The sequence below is a fragment of the Gossypium hirsutum genome, chromosome D02 (genome assembly GCF_007990345.1).
Source record: "Gossypium hirsutum isolate 1008001.06 chromosome D02, Gossypium_hirsutum_v2.1, whole genome shotgun sequence".
Classification (NCBI taxonomy): Eukaryota; Viridiplantae; Streptophyta; class Magnoliopsida; order Malvales; family Malvaceae; genus Gossypium; species Gossypium hirsutum.
The window spans coordinates 45,430,064-45,454,042 of NC_053438.1; the positions used below are offsets into that span (position 1 = coordinate 45,430,064).

A 23,979-nucleotide genomic window follows, 5' to 3' on the forward strand; every position below is an offset into this window, starting at 1 on the left:
AACAGATGTCTCTGCAAAATATACATTATACCTTGTTTCCACATCAAATATTCTTTCAAAACTTATTGGAGTTGGATACATATAACAATATACACAGTCTATAAACAAAACATCTATTCTAAATGGTGTAATATTCTTTCAAAACTTCTTGGAGTTGGATACATATAACAATATACACTGTCTATAAACAAAACATCTATTCTAAATGGTGTATATATACGAGAATAAAATTATAATTTATATAGTATAGCAAGTCAGGGTGGGGCAAGTAAATATCATAAGGGTTCTATATTTATTATCCAAAAAAAAAAAATACACCCCACCTTACTTAGATGACAAAATTCGTTCTAAATAAAATAAATCAATTCAAAATCTATGAAGCGATTCAAATTTTGCCATCCCTATTTTTAAATCAATAAAGTATATTTTATTTTTCATTATATTACTATCAACCTTAAAAATAACTTTATTTTACTTTTTTTATAATAGAATTTTGGATTCAATATATTGCTTTGGTATTAATTATTAATAATAGCTAAAATCATATGATATGATAAAAGATATTTTATTAGATTAATTATCACGACTAATAGTTTTTATATATAATAATAGAATTTTATTTATTTAAATTATACAATTAAGTTGAATAACAATACATAAAATAATTAAAAACTAATTATTTATTTTTGGTATAATGTTAAATTTAATCTTTAATGTTTGCATTTTTGTCAAATTGACCCTTAGTCTTTTTTTTTAGAGCTAAATTTGGCTTTCAACATTTTAGAAAAGAGTAAAATCCTTTTTTTTAATGGAAATGCCGACTAAACCATTAATTTTTTTAACGATGTTGGTGTGACGACTTGCATGGCAGTCCACATGTACTTTCATACGGACATGGTACTATTTGTCTTATATGCCGTGTCAACAAATATTTTTAAAAAGTATAAAAATAAAAATATCTAAAATTCAAAAAAAATTATATGAAGTTTATGTGGATTGTCATTCGAGCTACAATGTTTAAAAATTTAACATTTTAGTCGGTGTTTCTGTTAAGTAAACAACAATTTAACTCTTTATGAAAGGTTGATGGTCAAATTAGATTTTTGTTTTGGTCTTTTTTTTAAAGGTTGAGGGCAAAATTTAGCTAAAAAGAACTCAAATTGACAAAAAAAAAATGTAAACGTTAAGGACTAAATTTGACATCTTAATTCTTTATTGTAATATTAATACTTAATAACAGCTAAAATCATATCAATTAATGTTATATTAAATTAATTATCACTTAATTAATCTTACAATTATATATTAATTAATTTTTAATACTATAAGTAGCATTTAGCAAACATTTTTAATCATATAGTATCTAAAAAAATCACTGATTGAGATTCTTAAGTTGAGAAAAAGGATGGTTAATTCCTAAAAAAATGATTGTGAAGAAAATGTTATCATTATATCAGTTTACAATGATATACTGGTATTAATTTAAATAGTATTTTATGTTAATTAATATTATAATTATAAGTTTATAGAATACTTGTTAAAATAATAAATTCTCATTATTTATTATTATAATTTTATAATTATTTAGGTTAGTAGTTTGAAAATCACTATGTAAATTAATTTAAATACATTAAAAGCGGAGGAGTTTAATAGAAAGTAAGTAAAAAAGAAGTTTATATTTTTATAATATTATCTAATGTATATGTCATATGTTGTTTATTTATAGTTTCAATTCTTTTAAAAGAAAATAAGAGATTTCTTTTTATCCTTGACTCTACATGTTACCTTGAAGGCTATTTAATCAAAATTGTATGATACAAATGCAAAAATATGTGATTCTATTCAACATGGTGTAATAGGCCCAATCTGCCCGACCCGTTAGTGAAATAAACCAAATAAACAAATAAATAAAATAAAACCAAATTAAAAATTAAAAGTCCAAAAAGTAACACAGTCCAGTTCTTTACATCAACAGGCCCAAATCCTAGTAGACCCAATTAGCCTAAAGTTTCAGACCCACTAATCCCAAACATTACAAACCCAACACCAGCCCAATACCCAGCCCAAATCAAGGCTGAAACCCTAGCGGCAAGCAAGCCCCAGCGCCGCAGCAGCCCTAACTCCCCCGCGCGTGCCAAGCTTCTGCCCTCACGCATGCGCCTTCGCCTCCGTACCTCCACGTCGACTTCTGCCCCCATACACCTGCAAATGGGACGCAAACAACGCAGCAGAAAACAGAAAAATTGTATTTTTCAGATTTTTCATTTTTTGTTTACTTCTTTCAGCCTATAAAACAAAAGGCGAAACCTTTGTAAACATTTACAGAGACAAATATATAAAAAAAAATATAGCAATAGTAATCGAAAAAAGGAAAAGTTTGCTGAAGGTGATTTCTCTTTCCCTTTTCTGTCTTTCCATTTCGTTTATTACTGTTGATATTTGTAAATAAAAGGAGGGGAAGGGAGATTTACCTCTGGGTCTGCGTCGATCGAAACCTCGCTCACTTCGTCGCAATCGAAGTTCGAGCGAGGGTGGTGAGGCCGAAAATCGGCGGAGCTTTCGGTGTTGCGAGACTAGGGTTGAAACTCTAGTACAGATGAGAGGAGGGGGCGGCCCTCTCTTTTATTTTTTAAAGAAAAAACAAACTGGGAAAAAAGTTTTTTTTCTTTCAATTTAAATAATGGAGTTGTATAGTGTCGTTTTGGGTTAGGGTTAACAACTCTCAAAACAGCACCGTTTAACCTACTTAACCCGATGACCCGACCCAGAAGCGGCTGAGATCCGCACGTTGTGGTCTTGGTAGGGTTATTTGTGCATTTGGCCGTCCTTCCTTCGTGGCGTTTTCATATCAGTTTTTTTTTAATTATGAATTTCACGCTTGATTTTGCTTTTGCTTCATTTTGGCCCAGTCTGCAACACAGCATTTTGGGACAGCGGGATATTTCCCAATCGAGCCCCCCATATGATTCGCGTATTGCAGTATGGTCCCCTGTTTTATTTTAATCTCATTAGTTCCATGTTAATTCGGCTTTGTTTGTGATTTAATCCTTCTTGTTATTTAGTTTTTTTTATTAAGAAACTTATTGTTATTATTATCATTAGTATTGTCATATTCATTCTTATTCTTAATATACTATTATATTATTACGTTCCACCTATATATACACATTGGTTTGTTTATATATATATACGCTACTTTATTTTATATGCATCATTGTTTTAAGTTCCTTTTAAAATTTTATATGTATTCATTTTCCTTATGATATACTATTATTAATATTACTTGATTTTATCTTATTCCACAATATGATTTCTCTAAAATCCATCTCCCACTTATTTCTTAGATTTGTATATATATACACATATGTTTTACACAATACTATTATATGTTCGCATATTTCATATTAAATTATTTTCATTATACTTACATACATAATCCATTGTTACTTTCACATTATTATATAGATATTTTATTTCTTTCAAATATTTTAACATCTTTAATCTATTTCAACTTATGGCAATATTGTTAATTTATGCAAATTTATTGTAACTTTTTTAATTTATATATATTATATTTATTTCTTAAATTATGTTTAAATTTGTGTATTTCGTTAGTGTTATTTTCGCTTGATTTTTAATTAGTTTCCTCTTATTAGCTAATGTTGATATTTACATAATGTACGAAATTATTATTGTTATGCTTGCTTGTATTTGTTCATTAATTGCCTATTGTTTGTGGGTGTGCTTTAGTTTACGAATTATCATTTCGCGTTGTACCATCGTTTTTATATATGCATTCAAAAGATTTTAAATGTCAAATTTATTTCATATAAAGATTTTCAAAATAATGCAACCACTACACCAAAATAGGCTTTTAGCGGCGTTTTTAGCGGCGGTTGGATAACAAACGCCGCTAAAGATCGATCATTAGCGGCAACTCATGGAAAATGCCACTGAAAATAAGATTAGCGGCGTTTTCTAGAAAGCGCCGCAAAATACCTAAGCCCAACGACGTCGTTTTCGGAGCTTTCGGGGATTTAGCGGCGTTTTTAAGAAAGCGCCGCTAATGCTCAGGGCTTTAGCGGCGTTTTTGAGAAAGCGCCATAAAAAAATCTAAGCCTAACAACGCCGTCTTCTGAGCTTTCGGGGATTTAGTGGCGTTTTTAGGTAAGCGCCGCTAATGCTCAGGTCTTTAGCGGCGTTTTTGGGAAAGCGCCGCAAAAATACCTATGCCCAACGATGCCGTTTTCTGAGCTTTCGGGGATTTAGTGGCGTTTTTAAGTAAGCGCCGCTGATGCTCAGGGCTTTAGCAGCATTTTTGGGAAAGCGCCGCAAAAATACCTAAGCCCAACGACTCCGTTTTCTGAGCTTTCGGGGATTTAGTGGCGTTTTTAAGTAAGCGCCGCTAATGCTCAGAGATTTAAAATAATTTAAAATATTTGTTAAAAATGGAAAATTAATATACTATTATTTAAAATAATTTTAAAGTTTTTTGGATACATTACTGATTTTTTTAGTTTATATATTAAATAATTTCTTATTTAATCGTAAAAGAGATAGTATTAATTTTAAAATATTGAATTAATTACTATTTAATTTGTTTATTTATATTACTTAAAATTCAATTTAATTTTAAATGAATATGTGTTAAAATGGATTAATTTTAAATAATAACACGTAGAAATAAATTGAAATAAAAAACATAGAAAAATATTTGTTAAAAATAGAAAAATTAAAATACTATTATTAAGCCATAATTTTAAAATTTTTTGGGTACATGACTGATTGATTTTTAATTTATATACTAAATAATTTCAAATATAATTGTAAGAGATAAGATAGTATTAATTTTAAAATATTTAATTTAATTATCATTATAGTTTAGGATTTAATAAATATGGTTTAGGGTATATATATGGTTAATTTAGGATTTAAGATCGGTTTAGGAGTTACAATTTTAAGTTTTATAGATTATAGAATTAGGGATTATGGATTAGGGATTCTGGTTTAAGGGTTAATGTGATTTAAGGTTTATGGGTTAAGGGTTAGGGGTTAGGTTAGGGGTTAGATGTTAAGAGTTAGGGATTTAGGGTTTATAAATTTGGTGTTAGGTTAGAGTTTAGGGTTTAGATTAATTAGTGTATTTTAATTATATATTAAATAAGGTTTAGGGGTTAGGGGTTAAGGGTTAAGGATTTAGGATCGGGTTATAGTTTAGGGTTTAGATTAATTACTATTTTTTAATTTATATAGTCAATAAAGTTTAGGGGTTAGGGGTTAGGGATTTGGGGTCGGGTTTAGGGTTTAGATTAATTAGTGTTTTTTAATTTATATATTAATAAAGTTTAGGGGTTAGGGGTTACGAGTTAGGGATTTGGGGTCAGGTTAGGGTTTAAGATTTGGATTAATTAGTACTTTTTAATTTATATATTAAATAAGTTCTTTATATAATTGTAAAAGAGATAATAATAAATTGTAAAGATTACTAATTTAAAATTGATATGCAATATATAATAATTTGAATATAATAATTTAAAATTGTAAAAATTGTAAAATTGTAAAAAATTGTAAAAATTATAAAAAATAAAAATAAAATTAAAAAATTAAAAAGAAATAAAAACACTAAAATTTTTATAAATACTACTTATAAAACTAAAATTGATAATTTTATCTAATTTTTATAAATATTACATAAACAAAACTATGCATTAAAATTTGCCAAAACGGCGCCGTTTCAATAGAAAAGTTAATTTACTAGTGGCGTTTAAAAACGCCACAAAATATTCTTAATAATGAAGACAAAACGGTGCAGTTTTTGGCTGCGAATTTAATGGGTTTTGCGGCGCTAAGGTAAAAACGCCGCTAAAGGTGGTCATTAACGGCGCTAAGGAAAAAACGCTGCAAAGTTCTGTTCTCAGTTTTCGTAAAACGGTGTCGTTTTGCCTGGGCATTAGTGCGCTACTAAAAAACGCCGCAAAAAATTCTTAATAATGAAGACAAAACGGTGCAGTTTTTGGCTGTGAATTTAATGGGTTTTGCGGCGCTAAGGGAAAAACGCCGCTAAAGGTGGTCATTAGCGGCGCTAAGGAAAAAACGCCGCAAAGTTCTGTTCTCAGTTTTCGTAAAATGGTGTCATTTTGCCTGGGCATTAGTGGCGCTACTAAAAAACGCCGCAAAAATTTTTAATAATGAAGACAAAACGATGCAATTTTTGGCTATGAATTTAATGGGTTTTGCAGCGCTAAGGGAAAAACGCCGCTAAAGGTGGTCATTAGCGGCGCTAAGGAAAAAACGCCGCAAAGTTCTGTTCTCAGTTTTCGTAAAACGGTGTCGTTTTGGCTGGGCATTAGTGGCGCTACTAAAAAACGCCGCAAAAAATTCTTAATAATGAAGACAAAACGGTGCAGTTTTTTGCTGTGAATTTAATGGGTTTTGCGGCACTAAGGGAAAAACGCCGCTAAAAGTGGTCATTAGCGGCGCTAAGGAACAAACGCCGCAAAGTTCTGTTCTCAGTTTATATATCTATATATAAGAGAGTACTGAAAAATTAGTAGCGGGAAAGTGAGTATCGAAAAGAAAGAATGGGAGGGAGAAATTAAAATGTTTTAAACTGTAATCATTTTCTGTTCTTTTTTTCTTCTCCATCTCTCTCTCTCTCTTTTTTTTTTACTGTTGATTTACAAAATCTTCTTCCGTTGTTAATTTATTTGTCTAGGGTTTTGGTCTGTTCGTTAGTTTTTTTTATTCTTTTTATACTCAAATTCTTTGAAATTATGAGGAGAAATGTGAAGAAAGAAAAACAAACAGATAAGGGTGATGCATCTGCTGAACCGGTTCGAACCAAGGTGGCGGGAGTGGGCCGAGATGAGTCGGAGGATGTTGAGTCGAATCAACCGAATCGAGAAGAGGATGCGACAGATAGGAGGGTTCTTTGCTCCAAATACCTTGCCGTGATGACCAAAATAAGCGGTTATTATTATTTTTCTTCTTCTTCTTTTCCTGAAAGGATATTAATCTCATTTCACTAGTTTTTTTTGTTTTAATTTTCTTTCCAGATTTGAGCTAAATTATTGCTTTTTCTAACTTGAATTTTTGGCGGTGCAGATGCAAGGGAAGAAATATCGAACGTGGATTCTAATAAATTTAACATAATCATTAATGAAGTCGACAACTTACATCAACAAGGTTTCCCTTTGCTTTTCCTTTAAGTTTTAGAGAATTTGTTTTCATTTACTTGTTACGTCTCATTTTCATTAATGATACTAGTCGGCCTGATGAGGTGAAGTGTGTTCTCTGGTCTTTAGTTTTTAAGCATCATTTAGGGTTGTGAAATATAGTTGAAGAACCTTAATAAAATCATTGTGCTCGTTTCATTTTGTTTTTTGGTGTCTTAGTTTTTTTTTTCAAGTTATGATAAAACTATTCAGTTCACTTTAAAGTTCTTGTTATTAAAAACTGAAATATGTTCATGTCATGCCTAACCTAACCAACTTGACTTTTGTTAATCTAAAATTTTTATTTTCATTTATGAAATAAAACTAGTATTTGTTCTTTGTGTAACTAGGTGAATTATATTATAAAACTCTTAACCATTTTTAAGTCTAACAAATAATGAAACAGAACTGTATTCAATTTGTTGTGGCTTACAGAGAGTTTGGTTTGATTTGTTTTCTTCATTTAACTACAATAAATTGATTCAGTATAAACTTCCGTTAAAATCTTGCTGAATTTAACTGAATACACTAATTTTTGAAGTGAACGCATGATCAGGAAGAAGGTGTATAAGTTGGCACTGAGTTACTTGGTAATAGCCATATCTCATGGAGTTGGTGTGTTTTTGAGTTATTCACACACTATCTTTTGGGGATATTCAAACTTCCCTTTCTTGTTTGGTTTCTATTAATTGATGGTTAGAGATGTTGTGGAAGTAAATAAAACGTGTATCCTGATGTGCAGTGTTTAGTGTTGTGTGGTTGAATGTATACTGTTTGGTACCATAAGCTTAGCACTCATAATTTGCATTGTGTCTGTCTACTCTTTTAACAACCATTGTTGACAAAGAGTTATTGTTGTGCTCAACAGGTTGATGAAACTGGTGCTGAAGAGAAAACTGATACTGACAGGAATATGGCAGTGATGTTTGAAATTTTAAGGAGAAAGAGACAAGTGAAACTTGAAAGTTTGATCTTGAATAGAAGTTCATTTGCACAGGCTGTCGAGAATTTATTTGCTCTTTCATTCTTAGTTAAAGATGGAAGAGCCGAAACTGACCTAACTTTTAAAAATTTCTTATAATCCACCTTCTAGAAATTTTACAATTTAATCATCTAATTTTACAATATCATTAACTAATTTAAATAGTTAATACCGTTAAATGAGAATAATATTTCGATTTTAATCGTATTTTTGACTTTCGCAATTAAATGAGAATAATATTTCGATTTTATTTTCATTAGAAATTATAATTCGACAACTCAACGAAACAATTATATTAGTCTCATATTTCATTTTTTTCCATTCCTTTGAAATATTTTTTCCATTACAAGATCATTTGCACCATTTTTGTGGGATATATTGCATGTCTGCAAATGCCTTGTCTTTCAATTTGTCATTCTGCTATAATTCATGCCTTGTCTTTTAATCGCTATAATTCATGCCATGTCTACAAATGACTATGGCTTGTTGCCTTGTTCCATTGTAGGCCCGAATGACTATGGCTCTAATATTTGTTCATATGAACTTGTTTGCGCATACTGCTTTCTCATTTAGGCTGTAGTTGCTGTTCACTTTTGTCTTCTGTTTATTAGCCAAATTTACTTCTGTTGCCTTCTGTTTTGTTATTCTTACTTCTGTTTTTTCGGTAGTAATGTACTTCTGTCTTTTTTTTTTTCCAGGATTTGCTTCAAAATTGAGGAAATATAAGGTATTTATTCCTATGTTTCCCTAATTAGTTTTCTTAAAAAAATTGTCCAACTTAATAACTTATATAATTCACATAATAACTTACATAACTTAACAACTTAACAACTCACATAATTTACATAATACATATATATATGTCATACCATATAACTTAATAACTTATATAATTCACATAATAACTTACATAACTTAATAACTTAACAACTCACATAATTTACATAACTTAATAATTTTAAAATATATCATTCCATAACTTACAAATTAAATACAATAATTAACAACTCACATAACTTAATAAGTTATATCATAACTCACATAATAACTTACATAACTTAATAACTTATATATATGCATAACTTAATAACTCATATTATTTACATAACTTAATCATTGTAAAATATATCATTCCATAACTTACAAATTAAATACAATAATTAATAACATACATAATACATAACTTTTCAACTATTTTATATGTGCTGTTTTATTTCAACTACTTTATATGTGTTGTTATTGTTGTAATTAGTTACTAACTTTTCAACTATTTTATGTGTATTGCAGATAAAATGCCTAGAAGAAAATACGAATATGATGAAGATATTTCAACAATCGCAACATTCGTCGTCATAGTGTATTGTATAAATATTTTTATCATTTTAACTTTTAACATTTTTGTAAAAATAATATGAATTATATTTTATTTATTGATGTTAATATTATTTTATTCGTTTAATTTGAAATATTATATAGATTTATTGCTTTTGGCTGGTTTAGATTGGGTTGCTTTTGATTTGTTGCTATAGGATGGCTGAAAATATGAAAAATTAAATTTCACAAAAATCCCAAAATTAGTGGCGTTTTTAAAAAAAGCGCCGCTAAAGGCCACCAAACAATAGCGGCGTTTGTGGGAAAAGCGCCGCTAAAGAATATGACCTTTAACGGCGTTTGTGGGAAAAGCGCCGCTAAAGAACATGGCTTTTAGCGGCGTTTTCGGGAAAAGCGCCGGTGAAGAACATGGCCTTTAGCGGCGTTTTCGGGAAAAGCGCCGCTAAAGAACATGGCCATTAGCTGCGTTTGCAGGAAAAGCGCCGCTAAAGAACATGGCCTTTAGCGGCGTTTGTGGGAAAAGCGCCGCTAAAGAACATGACCTTTAGCGGCGTTTATTTCTATAAACGCCACAAACGTTAGCGGCATTAACATCAGCAGCAGCAAATATTTTTAGCGGCGCTTAAAGGCTTAAAAACACCGCTAAAAACCTGTTTTGGTGTAGTGAATACTCGAAATTTGGAATCCTCGAGAGAATGAAACCCTAACGTATTGGGTTCTAATTTTCCTCGTTGAATCTAAGTAATCGAAAATCTTCTTCAATTAAATTGCATAAATAAAAACTCATTCTCGGGAATTCGATACGTCATGTCCTAATGTATTGGATGTGACATGTCGTTTGCCCGAAATGAAGATTTTAAAGAAGATAATAAAGGCTATACTCAATGCTAGGAATTTTGAGAAATTGTGCCCTAACGTATTGGGTTTTAATTTTTCATCTGACTTAAAGCAATTGAATATCCTTTTTAAACTTCACCACACGAGTTTTGAGAATCAAAAGACAAGCTTATTCTCGAGGACTAAAAATGTTGTGTCCTAATGTATTGGGCGTGACATTTTATTACTCTGAGACGAGAAGGTCTTTAGCACTCACCTCGATTTATCCAAGCATCTTTTATAAAATTAACATTAATAAAAAGGAAGGGTCGTATTTTAAAATCTTTTCAAATTCTCGACACTAAGACATAACAATCAATTCGGTACCAATTTTGGGCGTTACGAGAAAGCTAACCCTTCCTCGTGCGTAACCGACTCCCGAACCTATTTTCTCAAAATTCGTAGACCTAAAATCGTCTTCAAGGTGTTCCAACCACACCTTTTTAAAAGATCGGTGGTGACTCCCAATTTTTCGTATCATTTTTAAGTCGACTAAAATTTTCACTCTTTTTTGTTTTTCAAAAAAGGTGGTTTCGACACATGTTATAAGGTACAATAGTATTTTATAAAAAAATTTATATCTTTAAACTTGGTTTAATTGAATTTTATATACTAATGATCACAATTCTCTTTTTAATAGTTTCTGTCGGTGTGTAGGTATAAAAATAAATTTATGAGAAATTTAAGAAAATGTTTCAAGATGTGTAATCATTCCATTATCTTTATGGTTCTATTCGTTCCACTGATATTTTGGTGTGTAAAAGAGTTACTGGAAAATGAGTCTTGATGATACAATGAAGCCACCCAATATCTGTCTACATTTTGCATTGACAAAAATAATCCACTAAGCATTAAGTGGAGCATAACAAGACTATCAAATTATGTAAAGATTTTTTGGAGTTCTTTATAGAATAGTCTTTGAATATTAGAATATGGAGGAGAATAAAAAAACTTTTGTTTCTGATTTTTTGGTACATCTTGGTATGTCCATCCAAGTGAATGTTGAGTCCTATTTATAATAACTCTCATGCATCTTTATACAAACATATCTATCCAAACGGATAGTCACATCTTTTAACAATAAACATAATTATTTAATAAATATCTACTTTAATAATCACGACTTTTTGTTAACAACCAAGCAACATAATTTTTAGTAACAAGAGACATAACACATCACACTAAATAAGGATAACTCTTGGTTAATAACCAAGTGATATAACTTTTGGCTTACTTGTAACCTTTTCAATTATAACTATTAGTACAATATAAATGTTTTGAAAATGTTTCGATAATCTTCCCATTTTCAAAATATTCTAGATTTTGATAATATTGGAAACTGATTGCATAAATAAAGATGTCTTATGATTAAACCTTCACTTAGTTGAAACATGTTAAAGTTAATGGAAATTGCATAATAGACTATGTTTTGAACCGACTATTCCATTTGATTAAGTGAATACATCTCACACAATGATTTCAACGTTGATCGATGCACAGTATTTGGGAACATTGTTATGCCTATATGTTTGTAACCTCTTTTCATGAGTACTATTAGAGGCAAGCCTTTGAGCTCCTAGAAATGGCCACACTTCACATTCAAATTAATAGGTATATCCTATCAAAAGCGTTCCCATAATTACAACACTATAACATATTTATGTTACGAGTCTATTAAGAGTAGATTACTTATCCTTCTCTCAATCATTACGGGTACCTAACACTTTTTGTCATGAAATGATATATTATACATTATTTTATAATGCTAGCAGTTACATGCTAATGATATGCTTTGTCTGATTAAACTCAAGGCTTAACATTATACCAAGTCTTGGGTTGGATTTTTGTCATAGGTGATTCAAATATTATCTCTAAATTTTCAAATTTATAACATGGCTATGTTAATTTTTTATATCATATGGTGAAATTTTATTTGTGTCTTGAAAATTCACAATATCAACAACGACACCTTGTTCAATTATCTATTCTTTCGCAAAAGAATGCTATTAATTTTTTATTAAAGAAATTAAAGAAAAAAGACAACTCATACAAACGTTCAGAGCTCAACCAGACAGTAGCATTGCCTTAAAACAAATAATACAAGTATGCTTTAAAAGGACAGTCTCTTTGTACTCAATTGCTCTGCTCACACCATGAAGCAACATTCATAGAGTCTACCTCAATGATCAAGAATCGAAGTTTGGGCATGCTTGTCCATCTTTCAGTCTTTCTTCTGGTGTGGTTTTGGCTTCTTTTGTTCTTGTAGTTTGCGTCCTTCAATTTTGAGCTATCAATGGAGTGGGGTTGTGTGAAAGTGGTGCTCTTTTAAATTGGAGAGGAATGTCTAGATCTATAAGCATGTTTATCTTCAGTTTGCCTCCACATTATTCAACTCAATGGAAAATCGAAACCAATTTTCTAATATTATGTTTGTATAAAGAAAGAAAGGACTTTATTTGATTAAACTGTGGAAAAAAGGAAAGAACAAGCAATCAAAAAATAAAGAAATCATTTCCATATTGAGTATAATTACATATTTACAAAATATCAATTCAATCCATCCCATTTCATTAGATCTGAAATATGATACGATTTCTGAGGATGAACTGATTTCATTCTTGAATAAAATCCATTTTTGATTTACTTCCTCTATTTCATGACCAAAATAGGGAATATAATGACAGATTTATTACCGAGCAAAATTCAGTGTTTTTTTCTATTGAATCCTACTAATTCAATAAAGTAAATTTGTTATAATGATTTTTTTTCAAATCTTCATCATAATTTTTTTAACGTCTTTCATTTATCAATATAAAACCAACTTCTAATAGAGCCGCATTTCAGATAATATAAAAAAGTACTAACGATATCTTAACAGCACGTTTGGTTCGCTGTATTGGAATAGAGGCGTAATGGATTAGAGGTGTAATAGTAAATCAATTGTTTGGTTGAATGTAATGGAATAGAGGCGTAATAGTAATCTTGTGTTTGGTTGAATGGAATAGAGGTGTAATAGCATAATGGAAAAAACTAAAATGACTAGAATACCCTTAGCATAAATTTGTTTGGGTAAATGATTATTGTTATTGTTATTTAAATTTTAATAAGATTATTAATATCAATAATAAATAATTTAATCATATTTAAACATAATTATTATTAAATATATTATAATTAAAATATATAATTTAATAAAATTCTTAATAGTCAATATTCTTATATGAATTTACTCAAATCATAATATATGATACTATAAAAGATAATTTAACATAATTATTATTAAATATATTTTAATTAAAATATATAATTTAATAAAATTCTAATAATCAATATTCTTATATGAATTTACTAAAATCATAATATATGATACTATAAAATATAATTTGAAATAATTAATATTAAATATATTTTAATTAAAATATATGATTTAATAAAATTTAAAATAATTATCTAGATTCAAATTTAAGAATTATTTACACGAACAAAAATATAATATTTGTTTCTAAGTTAATTATTTTAATAAAATAATTAAATATTTATATAACGGTGTTCTCATCTTTTGGTATTTTTATATGCAATTTTAAAGATTGAATCCGAACTTAAAAGAATATTTATTTGTAAGCATTTCACCGGTTTACTTCAACTCAATTATTGATTAATTTTTAATAAACATAAATTCAATAACCATTACTATTATCTTCTGAATATTGTACTGAATTTTAGACAATTTTTTATTTTGAGAAAGGAGTTCATCATAAATGCATCACCCCTTGTCTAGTTCTCTAACCAAAGCAGGATAAACAGAATGGAACAAAAGAACAGCAAGTAAAAAATAGCTGTATCTATCGAACACTGCATTTTAGGGCTTAAATTAAGCATATGTCCCAGTCCATGATCACACAATTTTGAGACAAGATTGGAAGTTCATTGTAGTTTAGATAATTGATTTATACATGGAATTAATTTCAAGTGTTGTTTACCTCTGACCCTATAGGCTGATATACCACAGACTTGCTATTTCCAAAGTTGAAAACTACCCTCACAGCCGTTAATGTATTAACAAAAAATAATAAGACATGATGTAACTATTTAAGATGTGGGTTCGCTACCGCTCGGCTCATCCAACATCTCAACCATAGGAGCATACTGCACAAGTTAAAAGCAGGAATGGTGAGGGATGATATTGTTTATATACATATATAGAGAGAGAGAGAGATTGAAGTTCATAGAGATGAAAAAATCAGAGAGAGACCTCATCATTCTCTTCAAAGTAGATTCCATCAACTGAACTTTTCTGCTGGAACTCCCATCCTAAACTATTTTCAAGCAGCTCTTTTAATTTCCTTGTCTGCAAAATTCACATATATTGAAACTCAGGATTTTCACTTCACATAATTTACTTATACCTACCGCTTGCAAATAAATAATTGCAGGGGATTAAAAGTTATCCACATTCTCCCATCAGATACTAGCCAAATCACCCAAGGATTTTAAGGGTTTTCATATACACACAGTTCAGGCAGTCTTTATATCTAACAATCAGGTTTAATTAGTTAAATATTGAAGATAAAAAGTACTATATGAATAATAAGCCTAGTCTCCATTTGTCACCATTGACTCCTTTTAAGAGGAGGAAAAAAAGAAGGAAAGGGATAACTATACGGAAGAAATAGGTGAAGTGTAAAAACCTTCCTAGTTCGTAACATGTTTTGGCAAGTATAAAATTGGTAAGAATTGAAACGTAGAAAAGCAAGGCTTAGAACACATACCCATGAGAGAAGATCTCCATCAACAACTGAAGCATCTTGCACTAACGAAAATAAATCCTGTGATTCCACCATCAAACTACTTATCAATTTTGGTGTAGGCTAATGTTACTAAAAAATGGTTACTTTAAAGTTAGGTACAAATGAAACAATAAGTCAGGTGATCCTATTTCTAACTAAATGCCAGAACTTGACAAAAATGTGCAGGTTTCAACTATTTCAAGGAAAAATAATCATGCTAACAATCAGTCAGCACAACTACACATCTAAAAATCATGAAACTACCTTGCAGAAGCAGTGCAGAAAGCTATCAGAAGAAAACCATAAATCATCCAATAATGCTGATGTCCCTGTGATACGGGGTTGCGCGCGGACCAAGATCGAGTTGCCAAGTCACGAGAAACTCCTACGAAAACCCTAAACAATTAGATCTGAAACGAAACAGAAAATTAAAAGATTAGATTTTTGAATTTTCAGATCTGAAATAAAATCCCCAAAATAGTAAAGAATCAAATAGAGAATAGAAATAAGTGTTAATAAGGAATCTTGAAACCCTAGAAGAGATTGCGATTCTGCCCAATTGAACACCCAGATAGTTTTCCCCAAATTTCAGCAATCTAATTTCTCCCAAAAAAGAGTATGGATGAATCGGCAAGAACCCTAGAAATTGGGGATTTTTGGGCTAATTCCTTAAGATAAAAAAAGGCTGAAAACACAATAAGAACAGAAAATAAATTAGATAAAGATTCAGCACAAGCAGAAATAAAGAAAGAATTGACAGTAAGAAATTAAAAGATAAGTCCTAAGAAGCCTTGAAATCCCGAAAGATCTCACAACTCCCTTCAAACGGCTCTAATCTCCCCTCCAAAGAATATCAATGGCAAGAAGAAGGTTGAAGATGGCTCCCACAATCAAAAAGATTGTTAAAACAACTTCTAAAGAAAACTCAAGAGAAAATCCTTGAAGAACTTAAAGAGAATTTTCACTCAAATCAAATCTGAAATTTTCAATGTAATTGTAATGTAATGTAGGGTGGCTGGCCAAGCCATATAAATAGGCCTTTCAAATGTTTTCCTAATTTAATTAGAACACTAAAACTAAAACTAAAAAAAAAAACTCCTAATTATTTTAATATGGAAATTCGGCCAAGGGTCTTTTATTTGGGACTCTTGGACTGAATATAAAAATTTAAACTAAGTAAAATAAATAAATAAATAAATAAAAATAAAACTTTACAACTTGGGCCACTTTGACAATTTGGCCTGATTTTCAACTAAGTATGGGTGGATTTCTTGGTTGGGCTTGGAAGAATTTGGGCTTGTGATCCATCTCCTACCGAAATTGAATCGTTGATGCTCGTAATGGAGATCCAATGCGCTTTGGCTGCAAGATTTGGTGTCTTGGACCAAGATTCCCAATATTTGAAATCTTGATTTTCCCTTTCTTTTGTGTACGCATCTAAGGCCTTACTAACAAACTCTTGGATGGTCCCATTTAGTTTGGAACGCATTTGTCGGGCCTTTGATCTCGTATCATTCCCCCCTTCCTCAAAAAGATTCGACCTCGAATCTGAAAAATCAAATGGGGACAAGTCAGCCACATTAAAAGTAGAACTTACATTGTACTCACCAGGTAGATCAATTTTATAGGCATTATCGTTGATCCTCTCGAGTACTTGGAAAGGCCCATCGCCCCTTGGGTCCAACTTGGTCTTTCTTCTTGCAGGAAATCGTTCTTTCCTCATATGGACCCAAACCCAATCTCCGGGTTCTAGGACAACCCGTTTGCGCCCCTTGTTTGCTTTGTTGGTGTTGGCATCATATGTTTTGGCTATTCGTTGCCTAGCCTGCTCATGTAAGGATTTCACCAACTCAGCTTTCTGTTCACCATCTAAATTAACAATGTGTTCAAGTGGTAATGGTGCAAGATCAAGTACTGTTAGTGGGTTAAAACCATAAACAGGTTCAAATGGAGAATAACCAGTTGTAGAATGAATAGATCTATTATATGCAAATTCAACAAACGGTAGGCATTCTTCCCAATTTCTAATGTTCTTTCCCACAACAGATCGTAATAAAGTCCCTAAGATCCGATTAACTACTTCGGTTTGGCCATCAGTTTGGGGGTGACATGTAGTGGAATAAAGTAATTTAGTACCAAGCTTACCCCACAATACCTTTCAAAAGTGGCTAAGAAATTTGACATCTCTGTCAGAAACAATTGTTTTAGGGATGCCATGAAGTCTTACCACCTCTTTAAAGAATAAGTCTGCTACATGTGTAGCATCATCTGTTTTGTGACAAGAAATAAAATGTGCCATCTTTGAGAACCTGTCAACAACAACAAATATACTATCTCTTCCTTTCTTATTTCGAGGCAAACCTAGAATAAAGTCCATGGATAAATCTACCCAAGGTGAAGTAGGAATCGGTAAAGGAGTGTAAAGGCCATGAGGCATTACCTTAGATTTTGCTTGTTTGCATGTAATGCACTTGGAACATACCTTTTCGACATCCTTTTTCATATGTGGCCAATGGAAGTGTTCTTGCAAGATATCCAGTGTTTTGGCCACTCCAAAATGTCCCATTAAACCTCCACTATGGGCCTCATGAATCAATAAGTCTCTCATGGAACACTTTGGTATGCATAACCTGTTCATACGAAAAAGAAAGCCATCTACAAGATAAAATTTATCGAAAGCAGTATGTCCACAATTCTTATAGATATGGCCGAAATCAGCATCATCATCATATAGTTCCTTAATATGTTCGAACCCTAAGACTTTAGCATTCAATGTAGTTATTAAAGTATATCGTCTAGACAAAGCATCTGCGACTACATTATCTTTACCTGTTTTATATTGAATCACATAAGGGAATGTTTCAATGAATTCTACCCATCGGGCATGTCTTTTACTCAACTTACCTTGTCCCTTTAACCATTTAAGAGACTCATGATCTGTATGTATGACAAACTCATTAGGCAGCAAATAATGTTGCCATACTTGAAGTGCACGAACTAATGCCAATAGTTCTTTGTCATAAGTCGAGTAATTTAACTGTGCACCGTTCAATTTCTCACTAAAATAAGCAATAGGTTGCTTATCTTGCATTAAAACGGCACCGATTCCAATTCCTGAAGCATCACACTCAAGTTCAAAAGTGTTAGCAAAATCAGGTAATTTAAGCAAAGAAGCAGAACATAACTTAGCTTTTAGAGTTTGAAAAGCTTTTTCTTGGGTTTCACCCCATTTGAAACCCACTGATTTCTTTATAACTTCAGTCAATGGGGCAGCAATAGTAGAGAAATCTTTCACAAATCGTCTATAAAAATTGGCTAAACCATGGAAAGATCTCACCTCAGTTACCGATTTAGGAGTCGGCCACTCCTTAATTGCCTTAACTTTGTCCTCGTCGACATGAATACCTTGAGCACTAACTATGAAACCTAAGAATATTAGTTTATCACAACAGAATGTGCATTTATCAAGGTTGGCAAATAATCTTTCAGTTCGTAGAATATCCAAAACGGTTCGAACATGGAAAACATGATCATCTAATGACTTTGAGTAAATTAAAATATCATCAAAGTAAACTACTACAAATTTACCCAAATGTAGCCTCAAAACATGATTCATTAATCTCATAAATGTACTAGGTGCATTAGTAAGGCCGAAAGGCATAACTAACCATTCATACAATCCAAATTTTGTTTTAAAAGTTGTTTTCCATTCATCCCCTTCCCTCATTCGAATTTGATGATAACCGCTTTTTAAATCAATTTTTGTAAATATTATTGAACCATGTAATTCATCAAGCATATCATCAAGTCTAGGGATTGGGTGTCGATACTTTACCGTTATCTTGTTGATTGGGCGACAATCAACACACATACGAAACGTACCATCTTTCTTTGGCACCAATAATACAGGAACAGCACAAGGACTTAGGCTCTCACGAATGTACCCTTTGTCTAGTAATTCCTCCACTTGCCTTTGCAATTCCTTTGTCTCCTCGGGATTGCATCTATAGGCTGGTCGATTTGGGATTGAAGCTCCGGGTACTAAGTCAATTTGATGTTCTATCCCTCGTAAAGGTGGTAAACCTTTAGGGGCCTCACTAAAAACATCCTCATAATCCTGCAAAAGAGATTGAAACACACTAGGCAAATTTTCGTTAATGTTAGATAAAGATAAATAATTTTGCCTAAACCTCACAAGGATACAAGGCTGTTTATTAAGTAGGGCTCTCTTCACATCTTTTTTTGTTGCCAAAAGATTTTTGCCGCTCATTTTACCACTAGAGGATTCACTCACCTTTGGGCTTTTTAAAATTTGACTTTTTCCACTACTATTAGCCTCTTTTCTCTCTGTCTTTTGTACTTGCTCTTTCTCCCTTACCCCCTCACAAAATTTTATCATCCTCAATTGATCTTTATATACATCAGTAGGATTTAAAGAAGCAAAAGTGAATTTCTTGCCTTTAAATATAAGGGAGTATCGATTAAGTTTACCTTGGTGTGTAACATCGCGATCAAATTGCCAAGGTCGTCCAAGGAGCAAGTGTGCCGCATGCATGGGGACTACATCACACCATACGTCATCCTCATAATTGCCGAGTTTAAAAGTGACCAAGGACTGTTTCGTAACTTTAACTTCGGAACATTCATTAAGCCACTGAAGGTGATATGGCTTAGGGTGTTTGGTACAAGGCAACTTTAAAGAATCCACCAAATAACTACTCACTACATTCGAGCAACTCCCACTATCAATAATGAGTGAACATAAGTTACCTTTAATAAAACACCGAGAATGGAAAATATTGGTCCTTTGGCTCTCATCATCTTTTATCTGAATGTTAAGGGTTCGACGAACTACAAGGCATTGAAAATTAGCAAAGTCCCCTTCCTTTGGTGGTTCGACCAACTCGTCGCCATTATCACTGTCATCCACAAGTTCTGGCATATCTGGATCTGTATTATCAGAGTCGAAAGTGTACTCACCGTTATCTTTTAGAAGAAGTAATCTCGTGTTAGGTCATTCTCTACTATAATGACCACGCCCTTTGCACTTAAAGCATTCAATCTCACGAGTCCTCTTCGCACTCGAATCACCTAAATTGGGCTGTTTAGAAGGTGTTTGCGTTTTTGCAGGAGCCCCTTTTTTCCAATCTGATTGTTTACTTCCATTACTCAAAGAAGACTTGTTAGTAACAAAAGGTGGTTTTGAACTCTTAAAATCAGAATTGGAATTGTTACCTCGATAATATTGTGAAGTAGATAAGGACCCAAACCTTTGTTCCTTTAATTGTTGCTCGATCTCAATGGCTTTGTGAACTGCTTCTTCCAAATCAATGTAAGTTTGTAGCCTCAATGTATTAGCTATCGGCCTATTCAAACCATCAATGAATCGAACCATAGTTGTTTCTTCATCTTCCTCCACATTAGCTCTCTGAATGAGCATCTCCATCTCTTTAAAATATTCATCCACCGTCCTACTACCTTGGATAAGTCTTCTCAACTTTGTTTTAATTTCTCTATAGTAGTGAGGTGGAATAAACCTTTTACGCATAATCTGTTTCAACTCATCCCATGTTGAAATCTCACCTTCATAATTCCGATGGCGGTTTACCCCAAGTTGAGTCCACCAACTTAATGCATAATCAGAAAATTCCAGTGTTGCTAACGCTACATTTTCATCATCCGGACATTTATAATACCGAAACATGAGTTCAATCTTAGATTCCCATTCACAATAAGCGTCAGGATCATTCTTACCACGAAATTGGGGAATTGTGAATTTCGGTTTTGCCAAAAAAGGTTGTCCACGATCATGAAAATCATCATCCATTCTAGGGACACGTCGAGGGCCGCGCCTATGGGGCTGGTTATTCCTATCTTCCCTGATTGGATCTCGATATTGAAGTTCTTGATTCATTCGTACCTCATTCAAAGTAGTATTCAATGCTTGAAGGGTAGCATTTATTTGTGTGATTGCAGCAGCGTGTCCTTCTAACTGTTGTTGGACTTCCATAAGTGTATCATTATGGTCATCTTTAGACATCTTCCAAAAAAGCTGCAAAAATAAACACTCAACACTCAAAAATAAAAGTTATCAAACCTCACCGTTAATCACTCAAAAAGAAAAAAAATTAAATTCTCAATGAGGTCGAATTCAATCTTGTGAGTTCTTTATCAGAGTTTATATCAACCAATTAGAGAGTGTGAACCAAACTACCAAAGAATCCTAATTTGCACTAGGATGCCAAAAACTGACGAGACACCAATTGATTCGTGTTGCACCGAGGAAGAAGTTGTGCACACGTTTAAATCCTACTAACACAAGAAACAAGAAGGTGTTAGATAACGTAAAGGAAGAATAAAGGTAAACAAATGAAAACCTACAGCTAAGAATCAATAAAAAATTATTGAAAACAGAAAACCCGAAAAACTGCGGAGTAACTTGACAACTTCGTTCGAGGTGTTCCCGATCTCCAAAAATCACGAAATTAAATTTGGAGTGTCCTTATATATTGAATTTTTGATCTGGAAATTTTGGACACCAAATTCAACCCGCTGAATCTTTTTTTAAATTTTTATTGAATTTCGTCTTTTTTTATTATTTTGACTTTTTTGACTGATTTTTTTGCGGGAATAATTTTTTTATATTCAATCACAGTTCCAAAAACATGTATGTAAAATTTCAGATCAATCGGACAATGTTTACCCACTCAAATGAATTTTTTTGAACAATTTTTCTGGGTAAAACTGCTGTTTGTGCTTTAAAAAATAGAGATCAGTTTAGAAATCAACCAAGAACACCCAAAACGCCCAAAATCTGATACCAAATGATACGGGGTTACGCGCGGACCAAGATCGAGTTGCCAAGTCACGAGAAACTCTTACGAAAACCCTAAACAATTAGATCTGAAACGAAACAGAAAATTAAAAGATTAGATTTTGAATTTTCAGATCTGAAATAAAATCCCCAAAACAGTAAAGAATCAAATAGAGAATAGAAATAAGTGTTAATAAGGAATCTTGAAACCCTAGAAGAGATTGCGATTCTGCCCAATTGAACACCCAGATAGTTTTCCCCAAATTTCGGCAATCTAATTTCTCCCAAAAAAGAGTATGGATGAATCGGCAAGAACCCTAGAAATTGGGGATTTTTGGGCTAATTCCTTAAGATAGAAAAAGGCTGAAAACACAATAAGAACAGAAAATAAATTAGATAAAGATTCGGCACAAGCAGAAATAAAGAAAGAATTGACAGTAAGAAATTAAAAGATAAGTCCTAAGAAGCCTTGAAATCCCGAAAGATTTCACAACTCCCTTCAAACGGCTCTAATCTCCCCTCCAAAGAATATCAATGGCAAGAAGAAGGTTGAAGATGGCTCCCACAATCAAAAAGATTGTTAAAACAACTTCTAAAGAAAACTCAATAGAAAATCCTTAAAGAACTCAAAGAGAATTTTCACTCAAATCAAATCTGAAATTTTCAATGTAATTGTAATGTAATGTAGGGTGGCTGGCCAAGCCATATAAATAGGCCTTTCAAATGTTTTCCTAATTTAATTAGAACACTAAAACTAAAACTAAAAAAAAAACTCCTAATTATTTTAATATGAAAATTCGGCCAAGGGTCTTTTATTTGGGACTCTTGGACTGAATATAAAAATTTAAACTAAGTAAAATAAATAAATAAATAAATAAAAATAAAACTTTACAACTTGGGCCACTTTGACAATTTGGCCTGATTTTCAACTAAGTATGGGTGGATTTCTTGATTGGGCTTGGAAGAATTTGGGCTTGTGATCCATCTCCTACCGAAATTGAATCGTTGATGCTCGTAATGGAGATCCAATGCGCTTTGGCTGCAAGATTTGGTGTCTTGGACCAAGATTCCCAATATTTGAAATCTTGATTTTCCCTTTCTTTTGTGTACGCATCTAAGGCCTTACTAACAAACTCCTGGATGGTCCCATTTAGTTTGGAACGCATTTGTCGGGCCTTTGATCTCGTATCACCCTGCCTCTCCAACACTACGATCTTTCTGAAGTCCATATTTTAGATATTAACACTAAACTATAAACATCAAGACAGGAAAAAGGGCATCATGTGTTGTTGACAGACAGCATATGCTGAAACTAAGAGAGAAAAAAGATAGCTCCAATTCAGTATGCATAAACTTGAATGGAATAGCAAATATTTGTTGATCTAGGCATACAGCTCTTACCATAATGTACAGAATTATATAGTTAAGGCAAATTTACCCAAAAAAGGATCCCAAACAAAGAAACGATAAATTCAAAAAATTACCTTTGTGAACAACTGACTCCTTGCTTGAAAAGGCTGCAAAATATATACAACGGAAAAGTCAAGGCCAAATAAAAAAAACAAATCCATTTTCTATATACTAGCATTAAGTAATTTAAAAATGAAAACAAGCCAAACAGTTGAATATACATGAAGGGAGGAAACGTTTTTATTGTAGTTAAGCAACACAATCCTCTGGCAAGAAGAGAGTTTAACCTGTAACATTTCATGTCCAAACAATGTTAAAGAGGGAAGAAGAAAAGAAATGAGATCACTTTGGATACTATAATTTAACTGTCTAAGTGAACTCACAGTGTTGATATCAATATCCGGAAAGATGTTCTTGAACACCATAGTCGTGAGCCTTAATTGTTCATCTGCTGCTGCAAAACCAAACAGAACAATCTGCCCAAAGATATATTTAGAATTACTACCATGAAGGTTCCATACAAGTTAAGGCATAAACTCAAAGAAAGCACAAGGTTTCAATCTC

At 32.1% G+C, this 23,979-nt stretch overlaps 1 protein-coding gene and 1 long non-coding RNA gene across 3 annotated transcripts; one reads left to right on the forward strand and one right to left on the reverse strand.

Moving 5' to 3' along the window:
• The first annotated feature begins 6,550 nt into the window (after positions 1–6,550).
• LOC107908445 (uncharacterized) lies at positions 6,551–9,667 on the forward strand. The gene is made up of 4 exons (XR_001687023.2): positions 6,551–6,969; positions 7,105–7,185; positions 8,083–8,923; positions 9,484–9,667. It is a non-coding gene; the product is annotated as an uncharacterized lncRNA (long non-coding RNA).
• Positions 9,668–14,230: 4,563 nt separating this feature from the next.
• On the reverse strand, positions 14,231–23,974 carry LOC121214595 (uncharacterized). Of its 2 annotated transcripts, XM_041088379.1 has the most exons (8): positions 23,799–23,969; positions 23,637–23,702; positions 23,490–23,522; positions 23,198–23,223; positions 15,456–15,519; positions 15,174–15,230; positions 14,657–14,752; positions 14,231–14,550 (listed from the first exon to the last, which is right to left on the reverse strand). In XM_041088379.1, exons 1-8 carry the CDS (start codon positions 23,838–23,840, stop codon positions 14,494–14,496), a joined length of 441 nt encoding a protein of 146 aa, XP_040944313.1. In that variant the 5' UTR covers positions 23,841–23,969; the 3' UTR covers positions 14,231–14,493. The 2 variants fall into 2 exon arrangements, with proteins under 2 accessions (XP_040944313.1, XP_040944314.1); XM_041088380.1 differs by lacking the exon at positions 23,637–23,702 and having other exon boundaries at positions 23,799–23,974.
• Between the last annotated feature and the right edge of the window lie 5 nt (positions 23,975–23,979).